The sequence below is a fragment of the Mytilus galloprovincialis genome, chromosome 7 (assembly GCF_965363235.1).
Source record: "Mytilus galloprovincialis chromosome 7, xbMytGall1.hap1.1, whole genome shotgun sequence".
Taxonomy (NCBI): domain Eukaryota; kingdom Metazoa; phylum Mollusca; class Bivalvia; order Mytilida; family Mytilidae; genus Mytilus; species Mytilus galloprovincialis.
In genome coordinates, this window is record NC_134844.1 from 18,925,248 (window position 1) to 18,947,232 (window position 21,985).

The 21,985-nt window shown below is 32.5% G+C and overlaps 1 protein-coding gene across 6 annotated transcripts; it reads left to right on the forward strand.

The window, feature by feature from the left end:
* Positions 1–3,187: 3,187 nt before the first annotated feature.
* On the forward strand, positions 3,188–20,458 carry LOC143082466 (vesicular glutamate transporter 3-like). 6 transcript variants are annotated; one of them, XM_076258136.1, is made up of 12 exons: positions 3,190–3,759; positions 9,389–9,507; positions 10,265–10,382; positions 11,403–11,490; positions 12,030–12,116; positions 13,249–13,382; positions 13,801–13,947; positions 14,912–15,038; positions 18,308–18,418; positions 18,652–18,779; positions 19,105–19,189; positions 19,428–20,458. In XM_076258136.1, exons 1-12 carry the CDS (start codon positions 3,448–3,450, stop codon positions 19,661–19,663), a joined length of 1,692 nt encoding a protein of 563 aa, XP_076114251.1. In that variant the 5' UTR covers positions 3,190–3,447; the 3' UTR covers positions 19,664–20,458. The 6 variants fall into 6 exon arrangements, with proteins under 6 accessions (XP_076114254.1, XP_076114251.1, XP_076114250.1 ...); XM_076258135.1 differs by lacking the exon at positions 3,190–3,759 and adding an exon at positions 6,317–6,735; XM_076258137.1 differs by lacking the exons at positions 3,190–3,759; positions 13,801–13,947 and adding an exon at positions 6,317–6,735.
* Positions 20,459–21,985: the final 1,527 nt, after the last annotated feature.

The window sequence follows — 21,985 nt, forward strand, 5'->3', positions numbered from 1 at the left end:
CAATCAAGTCCGTCTTTTTAGCCAAAATTTTGAGAAAATGGGTTAGGGATACAAAAAATGATTTTACAAGAATCATGTACACCAAAATTTTTGGTCTTTTAAAATTTCTTAGATATGTATTTTTTTCAATTATTCATAACAAAAAAGTTGAAATAATATGCATTTTGTTCTTAAAACTGAGAAAAATCACAAAAATACAAAATTGACAGCATGGTAAATTTTACACAAAAAAGCGTCAAAATATGATAAAACTTTCTTATACAGGGCCGTAACTACCTATGAGGCAGGGGAGGCAACTGCCTCCCCTGAATTTTCTACTTCAATTTTTTGTTTTTGAAGTAATAAAAGGGAAGTATCAATATGTACACGAAGAACTTGAATTTGTATTATGAACAACACACGTTTACAGTTTTAACAGTGTTATCATGATACGTAATATATATATATCTGTTATTTTCAGGATTTTTTTTATCGAAAGTGAACCATTTCAGTATTTTTTTTATTTTTTTTTTCGTGTGGCCATCCATCTGTTATTCAATATTTCCTATGTCGTACGAGAACGCATATGAAACTTTGTTTTCGGCAATTTTGATTAAAAGTTAACTAATCATATTTATTTACCATGTTTAGGGGCTCAATTAAGCAGAGGAAGTTCCTTTTGTATTGTCAAGATTCAAAGTTTTATTTAGAGTCGATATTCAATAAACTGCATAAACACAAGCTCTAGTGAGCTTTTCAAATCGACTTTTATGATATCGGAAATTCGTTACCGGCTGAATCAGCTTTTGGATAATTTTTTTTAACGTGTCTAGTCAGACAGTACGTCTCCCGATCGTACGAGAACAAGTATGGTCATTGACTCAATGCCTTAATTAGTAGTTAAACACTCCCATTCGTTGTAGTTCTATACATGTCTATTCAGCTTTTAAACTATGATATTGAAATTCAAGGTCCTCGATAAAAAAAAATATTCTTGCGTTCTATTATCTTACTTGATATGTTTTTTTTAACTTACCAGTTTGATTTCTAACAAAAATATCTTTAAATACAGATAATAATTGTTTGCAAAACAAATTGCTCCCGAGTTTCAAGCATTACTGATGAGTCGTAAAGTAAGGAAATCGAAGGAAAACAGGTGTTTTTTTTTCGCCATTTTATTGAGAGAAAAAAAATCGGCGGTCACAATGTATTTAATGTTAATAATTATAGTTAAAAGTACGACCTTCAAGACGGAGCCTTGGCTCACCCCGAACAGCAATCTCAGTTTGTTTTTGCATAAAAATTGCTTCCAGGTTCAAGCAATACTGATGAGTCTTAAAGTTTCGAAATCGAAGGAAAACGGGTCATTTTAAGCCATTTTACTGAGGGAAAAAAATCGGCGGGAGGCTGCACCCCAAAATCCCCCTCTCTAGGGGCCTTAATCGGCGGTCCCAAACCCCTGCCTCCCCTGAAATCGATCCCTAGTTACGGCCCTGTGAGGTGTACATCCTTAAGTTCTACGTTTTGCTTTGAATATTGTTTTTAGGACTTTCCGATGATTGGTTTAAATATTGATTTTGTTATCAGTAAATTAAAAACTAACTGTCATTGGTTTTTACATATGCACATTAATAATTCATGGCTCTACAATCTGTCGATACCTGTCTCTTGTACTCATTTTAACCGTAACACTTAACGCTCGTCGTGTTTTTCTCTTACTGTCTATGACTTCTTTACACTTAATCCATTGGATGTCGGATTTGTGATGATTGATAATTTAGTTTTAGATACATGATTTTATTTATTAGCTGTTATTGGCTTTGAACTAGCTGTCAGTAACTCTCAGTACTTTCAGATATGTATTTAGTGTCTTTTTGTTGTTGGGATGTACAAGTACCAGGCCACGTCCACTCTGTGTTTTTGCAAGATGTTTTTTCTATTTGTATCATGGCCATCTGACGAGTTAAGCCTTTAATTGATTTTTATAGTTTTTTCGTATGTAACCCTGTTACACCTCTGTCCCAGGTTAGGAGAAGGGTTGGCGCCTTCAAATTGTCATTCACGCATCATTAGTCATCTGTATCAGTTCACACGCAGTCACTGCACTTCTTCTGTTTTTTAAGAAAGAAAAAAACAAAAAAAAAACGCTTCATGCAACATTTGTTCGCCCGTGTTTGCTTTCATTAAGTATACATCACTCATATGGGGATAAGACGACTATTCAAACATGACATATGTATATCATGTCTTTTCGTATAACGAATGTTCTTATACAAAATTCGAATTATAAATTATTCTTTTTACAGTCGATTTCAATGAGTGTGCAGCTGAAGATGATATCTTTGGTAAGCTTGCTTGCTACCTGAACCGTGAAGTCATGGTTTTGTAAGATAAACTACCCTCCTTTCGAAGTAGCCTAGTCCTACAGACAGATAGATTGGTTATCTGTCGGACTAGTCTACTCTTAGTGCAGGGTAGTTTACCTAACATAACAACGACTGCACGGTTCAGCTAGCAAGCAAGCTAAACAAAAATATTACCTTTGCCTACACACTCAATGAAATCGGTTGTAATATTTTTAAACTGTAACTTACCGGATGAATGATGATTTCTTTTATTATTTGATTTGATTTTTCATTTGGATTATCTCAGATTAAAAGATTGTCTTAAATATTGAAAATTGAGCCTCTGTTTTTTTTTGTTAGATTGTTGATGATGGTTCAATCTAATATTGAAATCATAACCCATGACGTGTAAAATTAAACCTTTTTAACACATGACTACTAAAGCACTAAATCCGTATCTAGATTTTTCCTTTTTCCACCTAATGTAACAACATTACCTTTGATTCATTAAATGTACTATTCATAGAATACACCAATATTTAGTCAATTTGAAATATTTGTACAAGTAACTAAACAAAAAAGATTATTTTAATCCCTGTACATACGTATGTTTATATTAAGTACTAATAAAGAAGGAAGAACTTAAGAAGATTTTTTACACCAATATTTATAATTCATCGTTGTCTTGTTAAAACCGACACACATTTGAATGACAGTTCAAAAATACAAATTTATCCTTTGTCATTTTAGCTATACAATATATAATAAAATAATACACCGCGGTTTAAACTAATTAACTAACTTTTCAAAACAACATTGACAATTTTCATGATAATGACATATGTGACGTGTCGCCAATTTAAATTTTAGATTTTATAATAACTTTTTTTCCAATTTAGTGTGACATTTATGAAATTGATATTACAACATTATAGATAGTTGAGGAAGAATATAGATAGTCGAGGAAGAGCGATGGTACATAGACAACATATGTTTCTTTCACCAACTCTGGATCTATAACTTCATTCAATCAACATCTTCTTAAGGAACATAACAATCTATTATCTTCATTCTGTATCGATTATTTTTCGATTTATAAAAGGAACGATGAAAATGGAATAATATGGAAAATAAAAGTGATGAAGTTAAATTTGTGGATCAAGGGAATGACACTGATTATTACGGAACAGTAGATGAAGATGAGATTCAAAATGAAATGAAGATGAAAAAAGAAAAAGATGACAGTGTAATGGATGCAAATTCTGGTTGTTTAAAGTGCAAAGGATGCTACGTTCCAAAACGATTTGTTGTGACAGCTTTGACCTCATTGGGAATGCTCTTAACCTATGCCATGAGATCAAATTTTGGAGTAACAGTGATAACCATATTAGATAATAGTGCCCATATGAAAGTACACGAAGATGCAATGTTTAACGTAAGATTTAGTTTTATATAATTTCGATGACTCTTCCGAAGAAAAACGGCTCCTAGATTTCAAAAATACATTTATGAGAAACTCACAGAGCGCTAGTTATTAAAATAACCAAACACCTGAATACAACAACAACAACACATACAGAACATTTTCATGGATTTACCACTGCATATCAAATCATGTTGTTGTTGGTAGACCATATATTTTTTGTCTATATAAGTTAACTACTCTATACCAATTCGTTTGTTGATAGAGGCACATAGATTTACCTCTGAATACCAAATACCGGTGTTCTTCGTGAGGTATTGATTTTCCACTGCATACCATATATGTGTTGTTGGTTGCCAATATTTTCTACTCCATACCAAATTATTGTGTTGCTGACCCATATTTTCTTCTCCATACCAAATTATTGTGTTGCTGACCCATATTTTCTACTCAATACCAAATTCTTGTGTTGCTGACCCACATTTTCTACCCCATACCAAGTTCTGTTGTTGGTGGCCCATATTTTCTACTTCATACTAAATTCTGTTTTTGATGGCACACATAAATTTCCTACTGCATACTGAATTCTGATGTTGTTGATTGCCAATATAGGTTTTCCACTGAAACAAATACTGGTGACGAAGAACTAAATTTGCTGTGCCTTTGCTGTGGGTATAGTTTTTGTTTAGCGTGTACTGATTTAGTGTCATGGGTCATGGGTACCCAATATAACTTGTTTTTATATTGTTTTTGGCATATACCTGGAAAACTATAGCAATTAATCTAATGCTCAGTAATTTTTTTTGGTAATTTATGTCAATTGTTTAGAAAACTATAGGAGCAAGCCAGTGGCACTTGTCTCAGAAAAAAAAAGATTATATATACCTTTATATAACATTAATATAACATTATGTATATATAATGTTATATAAGTGTACAATATATATGAAAATAAATCGGAGACAAGTGCCTGTGGAGCAAGCTTAAGATCAAAAGTATAAAATGCAAAGATGATCCGGAATCATTGCTCCTGAAATATAAAATTACCAATATCCACCACAGTTGTTGCCTTTTCTTCTCTATTAGCTACATGTACGGTTAAAGTGTAAAATACAAACAAAATATCGCGGACTTTCATAGCTGACTATGCGGTATGGGCTTTGCTCGTTGTTGAAGGCCGTACGGTGACCTATAGTTGTTAATGTCTGTGTCATGTTGGTCTCTTGTGGACAGTTGTTTCATTGGCAATCATACCACATTTTTTTTTTTATAAAAATAAAAAAAATAAAAAATACCACCACAACAAGGTGTTAGTATATCAAAACCATAAGGGAAATAACCAAGTACCAGGAATTATCGCAAATAGAATACGATTTTTTGAAGATTTTGGCAGATTTTCATACCTTAAAAATGCAAAACAAAATCAACTTGTTTTGAGGTTCTTGTTCCTGAAACATCCATCTATTTAATGTTTGCAGTTTTTTGCTGTTATCTTCAAAACTATAAAACGAGATTAAATGTGTAAATTGCTTAAATAATAAACGTGCATGTAAAAATTATTTACAGAAACTCTCTGAAAAATTAGAATAACTTACAAACCGTTTTTTTTTTTTTTTTTTTTTTTTTTTTAGTTTTTTGCCGTTATTTTCAAAATATACCAAGGAAGTGAAAAGCGTATTGCAAAAAATGTTAACCACATACAAAACAAATGTTCACACACTGATATGTCTCGCCTGACTGCATAAAAATCATCCATGATAAAAAGATAATCTGATGGACAGCTACTTAGCTTATAAATTCTAAGTCGCTGTACCATGCTCCTGTTGGCAGGGCCTCAAAATAGTCGTCAAACTGATATCCACTGAAAGTATAATACAACTCCATACAACTCACCATTGATCTATCACAAGTGAATGCAGATACGGTCATCAGCTTTACCCGAGGCTTTACCCCAGTTAATATTATATATGTACTCAGAAATATAATGGCCATCAAATGACAAATTTGGCGTTTCTATGTTCTTTGGAAATCGTTTGAAACAACTAAAACATAATCAAGTAACTGACTTTTGAATTTGAGGTTATAAAACAAAATTGACATTCGTTATTGGCGAGCTTTTTAATAACAGTTAAAAAGATAAACCAAGTTGAATGACTCTTTTTAAAACTCTGGATACCACATCACTGATGTGTTACAACTCACGAACAAAAGTGTGATACATGATTAAATTCAACCTTGAACATAATTGAAACAAATAATAAAGTGAAATGAACAAATATACCAATTTTAGTAATTGAATACATTTAAATTTTTGACATTTTAGTATAAATTCGTAAAACCACTCACTGAGGTTACAAGGGTGAAAACTTTATATATACTTTATATAATATTTTGTATCTTGAGAACTTTTGTCAGTACCTGAGTAAATATCAACATATATAATATAGTTTCTTAAATGATCTGTCTGATGCACTGCCTTGTATTTTTTTCTTCACCAATATAACTATAATAATAGATTTCCCACCCTTCCGAGATCCCCTTGTATTACAAAGTATATTATACAATCTGCTGCATGTATGTCAGCTGTTTCGGTCAATGTCTACAAAATGGGCATGTTTTTCTCCATTAATTGTTGTAATATTATGAAAACATTACAAATACCGATAAATTGAAAAGATGGTTATTAAAAAGTTGGATAGTAAAACGATGGATATTAATAGTATGGATAAAAAAGATATGAATGAAGACAGTGATGATGAAGATCGTGCGGAAATGCTGTCCAAACACATAATGTGTGGTAAATGTCGACGATCTTGTCCGACAGTTTGTTATGTCCCTAAGCGTTTTATTGTGACTATATTGACGGGTATCGGTATGATGCTTGTTTATGCCATGAGGACTAATCTAGCAGTTACAGTCATTCTTATTTTGGACTTCGCTCCTCATACAAAAGTAGGGACCACTCAGGCAATGGAAGCAGTTTGGCATGTAAGTACGACACCCTCAAATATTACCCTCGAAAAGGTATTGTCTGCCGATCAGTTTGTCATGTGAGCAATTAAGGCAGTGGCTGATCCAGGAGGTTGAAACACTCCCCCAACCCCCGGGCTTGTTTTTACGATCATTGCATTTGAATGGGGATACATATATAGTTGGAACCCCCTTGTTATCCTGGGTTAGAACCCCCTTTTATAAATGGTTGAATCCGCCCCTACAACACATCATCAAGTTTAACCTAAAATGATATTGTCTGTTTAATGACAGTGAAAAATATCTTTTACTGCACGATTTCCATACATAGTAAATACATACACTAGATGTTATTGAACTCGACTTGAACTGTTGAACAGGTTTGTGATATAATTGATATAACGTTATGCTTGGTTTATTCAATTCACATCATAAACTTAACAACTTTATATCCTCTCAAAATAGAATGATCATATACACATACACAACAAGAAATTGAGGGGAAATGCAATAATTGAGTTGAGAAAGACTCTGAAAATTAGCCTTCATGGTTTTTCTTGGTTATCCTTAGATGCTAGGCGATTCTAGTTATAACCAGTCGAAGTTACTTGCATGGATAAAACTATGAACACGTTATTTTTTAATTGACATTGGCAAGACCGATGACGCGAGAACAAGAGAAAAGATTTTTTTATGAAAAACTCGACAAAATCAACGTTTGAAGAATACCGGAGACGACACTTAAACGGAAGCCTTTTAGGGCCATGCTAATTTACATTTTACAATTAGATGATATAACAAATTATTAATTTGATATAACAGATTATCAATTTGATATACAGCTAATTTCCTGTAGCATGTAGAGCAAGAATTTGGTTAGCTTGCTTGCTTTGTTTGTATATTGTACAATAGTAATTTGAATATCTTCCAATATAATTTAAATACAATATATAAATGTTTAACTATGCCTATATATATATTGTTTCAAGATGTCAATCTTAATTTTAAAACTTGGGTAAATGTTTATACTAACAAAGCAAGCAAGCCAACCAACGTTTTACACTACAAGCAGTAGGAAATTAGCTGTAACAGATTATAAATATTTGATATAACAATTTATTAATTTGATATAACAAAAAAGAAATTTTATATGTCAAATTACTTATGCATGGATTGGGGTTATCCCCATCTCTATTTGACATTAATGATATATAAGTGAAACGCTTAAACTGTTTAGCGATATGGACCTAAATGTTTTTTGAATTGCTCAAGATCTTAAATCCTTATTCTCTATATATGTAACGTTATTAAGGTGCTCAGATTATAATCGTGTGGTCTTTTTTCAACAGAAATTGAAAGTCCACAATCATACAAAAGCTCACACATGTTTCTTTATTTTTAATAAAAAAAAAAATCCAAATTAAAATTATATGTTGAAACAAATTGACAAATGCAGTGATGAATTAAAGGATGTTTAATAAATCCTTTCATGTTCCTATTGATATAATCAAAGCAACATGCCAGGCTTTTTAAAGAAGGAAAGGGGTTTTTTTTTTATTCTCATATGTTCCTATGTTCCTAAAAACACCAACATCTCAATAGAACTCTTCGTTTCGCTTTGAGTTGAAAATATGCATTATAAATTGACCAAATATACCCCCTTTTCTCTCTTATATTTGGTCTGTTTGAATTTGAAAATGTATACATAAAGAACACATTCTGGAAAGTTAATATTACAAATTCTTTGAAATGTAGGTCATGGAATTTAATTACTTCACAATTCAAGTGGAATACATAAATTCAAAAAGCATTCTAACGGATTCTTGTCAATATTTACAGCAACATATTGTTTAATATAAAAAAACCGGGTTTTTTTCTAAAGTGAACATTGATTGGTTAAATATTTCTCAGTCATGTCCTGTGTTTGAATTTGTTTGTTAGCTCACACCACATCTTCCTATATCTATATAATTTATTTCGAATGAACATGTTAGTTTTCGCATACAAATTTTCTTGTGTTTTACTTTTATGTACATGTATTTCCATAATCGCCACATTAATAGCTTTGTCAAACCTTCATTGAATCTTACGTAAATTTGACAATCTTTTTTTTTTAGCAAAGACATAATAAACATGTTTTTTTTCTTTTTTTCTTCTATTTTTTCAGTATTTAACCGATGAATTGACTTGTTTCTGTGTGACTGTGTAGTTTACTTGTAGATATCTAGTTGTAACATTTGGGAGACATCAATAGCTACATGTATATCAAACCTACATAGAATTTTATAAAAGTTTTTTTTTTAACATACAGAATAAGCGATAATGGCTGTAACAACTTTTGAAAGTACATCTCTTCTTTATTTGTCAGTATTTTGGTGATAGATGGACGAAGTTTTTGCAGATAAATTTACGGACAGTCTGGATTTTTTTGACATAATGAATGGGAAAACATTCATTTATTTATTTATAAAATTTCACATTCATAAGCTAATCTTCAAAATCAAGAAATATCATTTGAAAGGCGAGCTGAACTTTATTGAAATGTTTACGTTTTTTTAGAAAGAGATGTACACCCTTGAACATATGTTCTCTGTTCGTGCTTTTTATTTCTTATTTCAATCATTTCCTTTTTTCAGAAATTTACTATTATTGCTGCTTTTTATACATTCAGTTACCAACAGTGCAGTGGGATACCAGAGAGATCGGGTTTTTACATGCTGTATTCTATATTGGATATATAATAACACACATCCCCGGTGGCTATCTGACAACTATATGGGCTAGTCATAGGTAAGGGCTTTACAAATCGCCCACACCCCTTAAAATGTACTGTATACTGACAGAAAACGGAATGAATTGTTGATAAATATCTTGATGAAAATGATTTTACGATACACATAAAGTTTGGAACGGCATGGGAAATAATGACATTACAGAAATACTGAAAGAGCTACCAGTGTATACTGATGTTCGGATGTAGTGAATATCGATATGAATCAAAGAGCTCGGTAGAATAATATAAGAATTATCTTAAACTAACAGTAATGAGTGAGCTTTTGATCCTTTTCACTTCTCTGTGACTTTGAGTTGAAGTGCGTCAACACTTGCGCTGTTGTTTTGTTTGCTTATATATTTTTCAACTGCGTGCAGGGAATTAACATTAATTTGTTTTTACTGGGTTTATTTTTTTTTTTATCAAACTTTACGTTCGTATGATTATTCAATATTATAAAATTATTACAATATATAAATTTGATATTAAAAGCCATGTCTAGCTAAATAAAATATATGACTGGTCGGCACTGATTTAAACTAGTATCCCCTCCGTGACAGTCTTGCACATTAAAACTCAATATTGAATAAAAGACACTGCTGTTTCAGTGTTTGGTACAGGTTGGCTGTCACTGTGCACACCGGTTCAACATAGAACCCTGTGGGGAAAACCAGAGAACTCGTTGTGTGAGAAGACACTGTCAAACATTAAAACATACTATCCACACTGATCTGTGTCCTCCACTTTTAAAACTATTAACAAATTAACTTTCAGAATATTTGGTGGCTGTATTCTGTTTTCGGCCGTTATGAATTTATTACTACCAGTATTTGTTGAGGAGGTTGGCTACGTAGGAACGTGTTGTCTCCGTGGAATCCAGGGCATGGGAGAAGCAAGTATTTTTTAAGACATTTTCTTATTAGGATTTTTTTGTTGATATATAGACGCTGTGTCAAGATTCAAAGAAAAAAAAAACATTAAGAATAAGTATTGTTCCAATTAAGAGCATTTATACACATTAAAATACACTATGACATTGAAATGAAATATTAAATATTCATATAGTTATACACCCACACATATCTCTTCATCTTAATTATATATATCATGTAATTTTATTTCAGACCGTGAGCACCAGAACCATAGAATCATTACAATAATCGTAATTACTTATATTCCTTTACGTTTCATCTAACATCTAACCATTTAATAATATATTAACTTACATAAATACTTTAAGACCGACTCATTTTTATCAGAAAATTACCAAACATACAGTATTTTGCCTCAAATCTCAAAGTTTAGAACAAACCATCACGAGGTAAATCATGATTTTTTCTTCTCTCTTTTGTTTTAATGACAGCATCCTGAATAATGAAGCATCCTTGCGATGTTATTATGTAATGGCGTAGCAGCAGTGTAGCATTGTAATAAGTGTTTCTTGTTTGTCGTTTTTTATATAGATTTGACCGTTGATTTTCCTGTTTGAATGGTTTTACACTAGTCTTTTTTGGGGCCCTTTATACGCTTGCTGTTCGCTGGGAACCAAGGCTCAATGTTGAAGACTGTACTTTGACCTATACTGGTTTACTTTTTACAAATTCTGATTTGGATGAAGATTTGTCTCAATGGCATCCATACCACATCTTATATATATCGGTGGTTGCAAATAATTTTCTAAACCGTTTTTTTTTATAAGAATTTTTCTGTAAAAAAAGAAAGATATTTGCAAAAGTTAACCGACGACTACGACGAAGTGGACGACGGATGCAAAGTGATGAGAAAAGGGCCAAGTGTTAAAAATTCAAATGAGCACCCATGTGTCGCCCTCCTCATTGAAGATTTTAGCACTTGAAATATTTGAATTGCTCTCACTGATGGTTTCTACAATGATGTTTGACTTTTTTAATAGGGTTTACTGTACCCGGCGTGTTATGGTCTACTCCGACATTGGTCTACTACAAAAGAAAGAGGGAGGCTTGTTTCTGCAGTGCTAACAGGTTCGTTATTTACCGATTTATGTCAGACTTAGTCCATATACAAAAGAAAGAGGGAGGCTTGTTTCAGCAGTGCTTACAGGTTCGTTATTTACTAATTTGTGTCAGACTTAGTCCATATACAAAAGAAAGAGGGAGGCTTGTTTCTGCAGTGCTAACAGGTTCGTAATTTACCGATTTATGTCAGACTTAGTCCATAGCTTAGGATTTTTTTTCTTCTTTTTAACAATGATTTAAAACTATGATTTTGGTTTAAAGGATATATATGTTATCTGGAAATAGTATACACATTACTACTAGTATGTCCTAGCTAGATATTAGAAACTATTATTTTGAAACTATCCTTTTCAATATAATTCAATATGTCCTTTTCTATGTCAAGCAGCATTGGCGGATCCAAGGGGTTGGGGGTGTTCCGGGGGTTGGAACCCCCCCTTTTTTTTGGCCGATCAATGCATTTGAATGGGAGCATATAGCTGGAACCCCCCTTTTTAAAATGGCTGGATCCGCCCCTGAGCAGCTATACATATTCTGTTTTGTAGGTAGCTATGCAGGTGCTATTATTGGCTTCCCGATGGCAGGATTCATAACACATTATATTGGTTGGCAGTATGTGTACTATGTATGTGGTGAGTATGAATATGCGTTAAGTGTGAACACAAGTGAATGTTGACTGTGTAGTGGTGAGTATAATACGCGTTCAATCTAATTAAAAACCAATCTCTCATCGCTCCCGTTTTCTGATATGTCTCGTGGGAGCTCCCACGCGACATATCAGAAAACGGAAGCGATGAGAGATCGGCTTTTAATTAGATTGATACGCGTTAAGTGTGGACACAAGTGAATGTGGACTATGTATGTGATCAGTATTGATACGTTTTAAGTGTGGACACAGATGAATGTGGACTATGTATGTGATCAGTATGGATACGTTTTAAGTGTGGACACAGGTGAATGTGGACTATGTATGTGATAAGTATGGATATTTTTTATGTGTGGACACAGGTGAATGCAGACTATGTATGTGATCAGTATGGATATGTTTTATAGGTGGACACGGGTGAATGTGGACTATGTATGTGATCAGTATAAATACGCTTTAAATGTGGACACAGGTGAATGTGGACTATGTAGTGGTGAATATGAATACGCGTTAAGTGTGGACACAAGTGAATGTGGACCGTGTATGTGATAATTATGGATAGGTTTTAAGTGAAGACACCGGTGAATGTGGACTATGTATGTGATCAGTATAAATACACTTTAAATGTGGACACAGGTGAATGTGGACTCTGTATGTGGTGAGTAAAAATACGCTTTTTAATTGTGGACACACATGCATATGTACTGTATGTGGTTAGAAGAAATACGCTTTAAATGTGGACACAGGTGAATGTGTACTATATGGTGAGTATAAATATGCTTGAAGTATGGACACACGTGAATATGGACTGAATGTGGTGAGTATAGATACGCTTTAAGTGTTGACACAGATGAATGTGGACTATGTATGTGGTTAGTATGAATACCCTTATGTGTGGACACAGGTGAATGTGGACTATGTTTGTGGTGAGTATGAATATTTTTTCAGTGTGGACACAGGTGAACGTGTACTATGTATGTGGTTACTATGAATACCTTTAAGTGTGGACGCAGGTGAATGAGATAAAAAAAAATCTAAGAAGAAATATATTATTGCTCAAATTATTTTGGTTTTTAAGCTATTGATAACGTATCTGAATCCTGAGTATGTTTTTTCAGGAGGTGTTTGTATAGTATGGTATTTCAGTTGGCTGTGTTTGGTGTATGAGAAGCCTTCACATCACACTTCTATTAGTGATGAAGAGTATAATTATCTGTGTGACGCACAAGGAAGTGACGTAATCGATTATGTTGTAAGTGATATATGTATATTGCTTTTCTTTTATAACGAAGTTTACTTTTATCATTACATTATATGTATAGAAAGTTTTAGATCATTTTTTTAATCAAATTTCATTCAAAAGATCGGTATGAATAGTTTTACAAAGTGTTGCATCTTTCATTTACCTTCGTTGTCCATGTATGATTCATTTATACAACAATTGAACAATTGTACATTTAAATTGACTTAATTTTGAAAGAATGCATTATAATAATTGAAAAAAATAAGAATTCGTGAATTTGAATATAATGTAACCTATATTCGATGAATAAATGAAACCAATATGTTGTTCAGTTATGGATAGGAAATAATCAACATTTCTTTAAAATTCAAACAGTCGTTTAGATGAAAGTGTTAAAAAATATTAAGCGTCTTTTTTTCTTCTTCAGAATTTAAAAATACCATGGGCTCAGATTTTAACATCACTGCCCGTTATAGCTCTCTGTATATGCCATTTTGCTAGAAATTGGATTTTCGTGTTTATGTTAACAAATGAACCATATTATCTCAATAATTTTGGATTTTCTATAGCGGAGGTAAGTTGGTTATGTTTCTCCTATTCTATGCACTGAATAAAATCCATTTTTGAAAATTTAAGTCAGCTCAACACTATAGTAGTCAACATATTTAAATTGGTTATTTAATATGTTTAAATTGATTAGCGAATATATTTAAACGGGTTAGTTAACATGTTTAAATGGGTTAGTTAATATGTTTAAATGAATTGGTAAACATGTTTAAATGGATGTGACTTGAGCAAGAATAGAAATTAACAGTATCAGTAAACAGAAAACCATTATCTAACAGATAAAAAAAGAGCTCACTCTGTACAACTCATCACTGTCATTCAAACCTCTAACCAAATATGAAGTAAATTCGTTACTGGATATGAAGTCAGTATATAAATTGAGAAAATGGACAATTCATTGTTTACTCGAAAGAAGAAAACGGGATAGATAGAACAGTGGCGGATCCAGCCATTTTAAAAGGGGGGGTTCCCAACCCAGAGTAAAAGGGGGGTCCAACTATATGCTCCCATTCAAATGCATTGATCGTCCAAAAAAAGGGGGGTTCCAACCCCCGGAACCCCCCCCCCCCCCTGGATCCGCCACTGTAGAATATGAAGGATAGAGGCAGATTAATCATTTGTTTCCATACAACAGGTCACCTATTACAGTAAAAATGTTGCGAGCTTGACACTGTACCATCAACGTATTCCACGGAGGTTGCTGGCTTAATTGAATGCTAAAACTGTGGCTGCCAGTTTGTGTCTGGTTAGATAAAAAAAGCGAAATCTACTGTTATATGATATACATTTCTCATACCCCATTGCTATATGTTATCAACTACACAATAACTCTGTGGTCACTCTTGGACCAACAAGCATATCATTGCATGATGCGAATGACCATCTTTGATTTGAATGGAGAACATAATTTTATGAAGTTCTTACCACTGAGGGCCTGTGAACATTTTTTGAATTTAAAATTTATATTTTAGTCAGGTTCCTATTCTTCAATACCTCATATAGTGAAAGTTTTAGTAGCTTTTGGAAGTGGTTACATGGCTGATTTGTTACTTCTGCGATGTTCACCTACTGTTGTGAGAAAGCTTTTAACTGGTATAGGTAAGACTGCTCAAACATTAGTTACAATATATTTGATTAGAAAGAATGATTGTTTTACAAGCTCTATATACTAGTTTAAGTTAGTTTTAATGCTATTGACGTAATCCATATGTTTATAATCTGTTTACATTGTTTAAGCACTACTGATTTTAAAGACTTGTGTTAAGTCTAATTTATATTCCATTGGTTACATAACTTTGCTATTTTGAATTATATTGTTATATCGAATAACATTAGTATATACTATTTCCGTCTGTTTTTTATCCTGATCTTTTATGTATGTAATACGTATTTACTAAGTATACCTAAAAATATGTTGTAAAACATTTGGTTAATGAACATTTGAATAACACATGTAGCAGGCGTCAACCAAGGATTATTAACTTTGCTTCAAATACAATTGGGAAACAGGTTTTTGTGCTAACTGTCTAACTATTATAAATCAGAAGTTTTACAAATGTATGTGCCAAAAACAAGTTTGTGGATGTAACTAAATGGGTGCCCTCTTCGAGTCCCCAAACAGACCGACAGATGTCAAAGTAATATCCGACAATGTAATTCCCCCCCCCCCCCCCCCCCCCAATAAAAACAGACAATGATGAATTAATTGATTATGTGAAAAAAAAGTTTCATATACAAAAAATTAAATTAATGCTCCCCTTAATTCAAACCATTGATCAATGTTATATCTGCATTTAATGACAGCAGTCTTTGTGTCTTTATTGTTGTAAAGGATGTATAAATACAGAGTCATGTCAAGTCTGTGTTTTTGTTACATGTTTCTCTGCTTTGTACGATCTAATGCACTTTTCAATCGATTTTTAACGTTTGTTCTTATTTTGTACTGTTAGGCCACTGTCCCAGGTGGGTTGGCGCCTTCAAACCTGCCACGTTTTTTATGCGTCTATCCCAAGTCAGGAGTCTGTAGTTAATTGGTTCATGCTTGTTCATTTCTTTTTCTTAAATTGTTTTATTATGAATTAGGCCGTTAGTTTTCTTAACTTAAGGGGACGACCATTTGATATTCGGGGGGCAGGAGGATTTGTTTTGGATCGGTTATTTATTTTTGTAAATAAAAGGACATATTATCTTTTTTCTGCACTATTGAAGCTAGATTTTTCATTTTCATTAAAACAAGGGACTAATTATTTATTTTCACAACTTTATTTATAATATTGGAAAACATACAATTTTTAAATATTTGTTTATTATAGATAATATATAGTCAAGTCATTATGTGCCATTTAATGAGAATTAATTTTCATCCTCTGCAGAAATGAATCTTCTATATTCCCAACTGCATATACATGTATTGCAGACAAACACATTATTAAAGTTTGGTTGTAACTACATGTAGGCTCTTTTAAAAGTATTGGCAAACATGTTTTGCCGAGCGGAACCAGGCAAATTTTTGTTGAAGCGTTTTGGAACCGCTGAAGGCCCAAGAAGCTATAGAACAAATGATGCAAAATCATGCTCTCTGGGTGTTCCCCAGATCCGTTTTTAATCTGAAAATGCAAGTTATGTTTTAATAATTTTTTGACAATACTTTGGTCTCAAAGCAAAATGTATAGATTCAGTGTAAGACTAAAGTTTCTATGGACAACATCAAAGGATTAATATGCATGATAAAGCAAAAATGTTCATTCACATAGATAAGTCTGCGGCTCAGTGCAAGTTCTGTTTAATAATTTTTTGACAATACTTTGGTTTCAAAGCAAAATGTATAGATTCAGTGTAAGACTAAAGTTTCTATGGACAACATCAAAAGATTAATATGCATGATAAAGCAAAAATTTGATTCACATAGTTAAGTCTGCGTGTTTTTTTTTTAAACTCATGATCAAATTGATAAAAAAATTAGTAAATTACAAAATGAATGCAACACAAACAGAATACAGAAGGGCAATCAATGAACAAAAGACATATAAATAAGAAACTGATTGGTCACGAAAAACCAAGGGCTATGTCTGAGAGAAAACAGAAATTGCTTCTTGCAAGGCACTAAGAGTGAACACAATTTGATATGGAGACAAGCGTTTGGTTTTGAAATTTCCTACACCATTTGACTCAATGTAGTTACAGCCGTGTAATAAAAATGAGGTAAGTGTCCCTGAGACAATATACCTCAAGTTATATGAAACCAATTTTCAGACATTTCAAGTGTATTTAAATAATATTTATACTTTCATTATTAAAAGATTTGGGAAGTATTTCCCGATTTTTTTTTTTTTTTTAAAAGATAAAATTTATAAAGAATCTGGTGCATCTCATACTTTCGATTAGACCTGTTGAGTTATTTATTTTCAATACATTGCAAGTCAGGTGATTTATTTTCACTACCATAGAACACACCATTCATTTTTTTGATCATCAAGGCTGAGATATTTATTTTGAAAATCCTCCCCCCCCCCCAGAATATCAAATGGCCGTCCCCTAATTGAATTTTTGCATATTTTTCGTGTCTGGACCTTTAAAACACGGCTATATGGTATGTGTTTATCACATTGTGGCGTCAATGGATCCTATGATTGCTGTCATATACTTCATTGGAACTTTGGTGGATAGTTGTCTTTTTGGCAAGCATACCACCTGTCCTAATTTTTTATAAAATTGACAATGGAGATGGGGAATATGTCAAAGAGACAACAACCTGACCAAAGAACAGATAACAGCCGGAAAGTACACCATAAACAACGTAGCCAATGGCAGTAATAATAGTTCTTTTGTGCAATATGCAGAAATATATATGTGTTCCGTCTAACAAGTTGTCCTTGCAACTTTGTTATTGGCAATGTAGTGCCATAATATTTGTTCTTAATATAAGTGACACATATTAAATACCCATTATTTCAATGAAGAACCACTTAGTAAGTTCTTTCAGTGGAAATAATATTCAAAATATATTTTCCAATTAGAACTAATATTATGAAGGAACTGCTAATTCGTGACAGTTTGTAATATTTATTTTTTGTGTTTAACAAGTGTGGACACAGATCAGTGTGGATAGTATGTTAAGATGATTGACAAAAAAGTTCTTTGGGTTTTCCTCATAGGGTTCTTTGTTGTGCACAATGACAGCCAACCTGAATCAAACACTAAACATAGCAGCGTCTTTTATTTAATATTGAGTTTTAATGTTCAAGACTGTTATGGAGGAGAGACTACTTTAAATCACCGCCAACCGTTCATAGATTTTATTAAGCTAGACATTGCTTTTAATTTTATTTAACTTGTTTGTCTAGAGCAAGTTATGTTATTTTTTACAGGGTTCAGTATCGTAGCCTTGAGTTTCTTTATCCTAACATTTTGTGAGACTGGAGTTAGTGCTATTTTGGTCCTTTGTATAGCTGCTGGATTTTTTGCTGTTTCCATATCAGGTAAAATGTTTTACACATAATTTATAATTTGTGACTCAAATTTATGAATGAAAAGATAATACAATGTGGTTTTTACACATACTTACCATAATTAAAATGTCTCGGCAAAAGACAGTCAAAGTATCTTCTAGCGAAACCATTTTATGAAAAAAATACATTGTCTACGTATAGATAAAAATATATATGTGAGACTAAATTATTAACACAATGTTTAATATTTATTTGTTATCTAGGATGGCAAATTAATCACTATGATCTCTCAGCTAGATATGCAGGCATTCTGGTCAGTGTCACCTCAGCTTTTGGTACACTTGGCGCTATTGCCGTTCCCTTGGTAACCGGAGAGTTAACAAAAGATAGGGTAAGTATTTCATTTATGATAAGAATCGTCCCAAAATTTGAAGCTGTGATGGACTTTATATGACAGCACTCATGTCTATATTTTTTTAGGGGCTACATATAATGATGAGTTATAAGATGGTGATTCTAATGTTGGGGTTGATACCAGTAACATATATCGTCTTTGTAAATATCAAGTGTATAATTGTTTTCTATATTCTTGGATTGACCTGGGTATCCTCGTTGTTTTATCTTTTTTTTCAGGGGTATTTCATTGGTTTTTGTTGTTGTTTAAAATCAACATCTTCTTTTGCTTATACTGAAACAGTTTATATATTTATTTGTAGACTCTTGATGGATGGGATGACATTTTCTACGTTACCATGGCAATATTTTTATTCAGTGCACTGGTGTTTGTTATTTTTGGATCTGGTAAGGTTTTTGGTAGTAAATATTAGCAAGATAAACAACGCATTTTCAATATTTTCGTAGACGATACATGATCAGAATTATGCAAAATGTTTAATGTTTTAGCTATTCAAAGAAGAATCTATACCCAAATCATGATAATCAACTTCTGCAAACATTTTCAAATCAACATCTTTAAGAAATAGCATAACATTAATTATTTAAATAAACTCTTTCATGTGAGTATATTTTACAATTAAAGGTAATGAACAGCCATGGGCTAAACCACCGTCTAATATTGAGTTGGTACAGAAAATCGATCCTCTTGCCAGAAAACCATATAGGACATTTGTTCAACAAAAATCAGCTGATACCAAAGACATCCTGCAAGCAGAATCAATAGATGGCAAAGCTCAACAAAAAAATGATAAAATTCACGAACTTGTAGATAGACTGACAGAACAACTTTCAGCTGAAGAAATCAAAAAAGATAGTTGATTAAATCAAATACAGTCAAACCTGTCATAAAGATCACCTCTATTTAGCAGAAACCCATCTTTACCAGTCAACTTTATTCAACAAAACAAGTCCTGTACAATAAACGTCTGATTTTACGGCTGTAGTAATACCTATGCATTTTGAACATCAATTCAAAAGCCACCTTTCAGATCTTTCATTTAATGTCAGTTTTCACTTGAACCATGAGTGACTTTAATATACAGGTTTGACTGTACATGTAAACTGCATGTATCTGTTTTAGTTGGAACATTTGATACTCCAAGCAAAAGTATGTAATATGAGTTAAATTAATTGTTCAATGTATGCATAAGTTGAACATTTGGTACTCAAAAGAAACATAGTACCGGCAATATGAGTCATTACCGGTATCCTCTCAATTAATTGTACAATGTATCTATTGATTTTTATTTTCAGTGATAATTTTTTTGGGTCAAAAATATGTAACATTGGAGTATGGTCATACTAGCCTTACGTCAAACCAAGGATTTGTGTATAGTATACAAAGCATAATGTTTATGTTTATAAAGAGAGAATTAGGTGTTAAACATTTTTCTTGAAAATGAAGAAATTAACCTAGAAAGAATTTCCTGTCCCCTGTTATGTATTGATATATCGAAAGCTAATAAACGATTTTGTCTTTCTTAATAGTAATAATCAAAGTTTTAAGTTCAAGAAGGTGTACACTATAGAGAAATCTCTCAGTGTCAAGTTATTGTGATAGAACTTCGGCCAAAGTTAAACTGTTATTATTAAAAATAAAAAGTTTGAAGAATAGTGTTTTATTTCTTATTTACCTTATTCAGTGTTAAGGACAAATAACTCTGTTTTCTTTTAGCTCACCTAGGACTAGTACATTGTGGACAAGTGATGTTTTGTGAGCTTCAAATGTATATTTTGTAACTTTGAATAAAACGCTGTTGAAAGATATGACTGTTGATCAACCAAGATTGCTGCCATAACTAAAGTAGATAAATCCTTAAAAACATTTACAAAAAAAATGTAATAGAATCCATAGCTTACTAGTTTCCAACTTGAAATTTTGCCGAAAAAAATAAAAATCACTATTCGGAAAGAGGTCTTTAATAAAAAGCGGAAGGATTTAAAGACTAACAAAAGTCCACATACCATTACACACAAAACTATAAAAGATTGCGCAACACGAACCTCACAAAACAAATGTAAGTGAACTCAGGTCTGAGACTCATGTCCCGCGGAAGTCCACCGAACCTCACAAAACGAACGTTAGTAAATTCAGGTCCGAGACTCATGTCCCGCCATCCTCTAGTAGAGATACCAGATTGTCGTGCTGCTCAAAACGACTATGAATCCGGTGATAAGCTACATTTGGTGTCGGCATCAAACAGTTCAAGTCTTTCCCGCGTGTATCGTAATTATTGATAAAAAGTTTAATCTGGCATGCAGAAGTCAAGATATACTCAAGTGATTAAAGCTGTATTGTACATGTACAAATGCACATATGTTTGCTCAATATGATGTAAAGGAATCAAATAAGAAAGTTCTATTTAATTTACATTATTAAATATTACTAGGTTTTCTATACATTGTTACATAAGCACACACAAACCAGATACACCCATGTGCCCTACTGTTTACTTACACAAAATCTACGGATAAAGCATTCACTATTTGGAAATGTATGTCACATGTCTCATAACTCTTTTTAGAATGGCTCTTGTATGTTTTATGATGTTGTTTTATCAATTGTTTGTATGTTTTATATAATGAAGAGGTGAGACTTAAATAAAATATTGTCTTGTCTTGACCTGTCTTGCTAAGCCATTTCTCGTAGATGAAGTTAAGTTTTGACGGCAAAGAAGTGTTTGCTCGCTCAATCTATACTTTCTATTTTCGAATTTGTACTTTTTGTTTAGCATTGGTGTAGGTAGATTTTTGGATTTTTAACATAAGAATGGGGGGGGGGGGCAATTTTTTGTTTAAAGATTTTAATCAATAAATGGTATATGAATAATTTTAACTGCACTGAAAATATGATTTTCAAAAAGATGGGACTGTCAATCTAAGAAGGTATACAGCACTTCTCCGTTTCTTACATTGCCTTCGGGAGAACACTGTTTTTTCTTTTCATGCCTTATATTGATCTTATAACCAACAATACAAAACAATGCAAAAATAGTTTTACTTTTGAATATTTCGACACTTTTTTTACTCATAAGGATAAAAACAACTGATGGATCATAGAATTTGAAGTAGAAATTAAAATCCAATATCAGAATAAGATATAGATATTTACACAAAAAAAATATATAATGTATCCTCGAC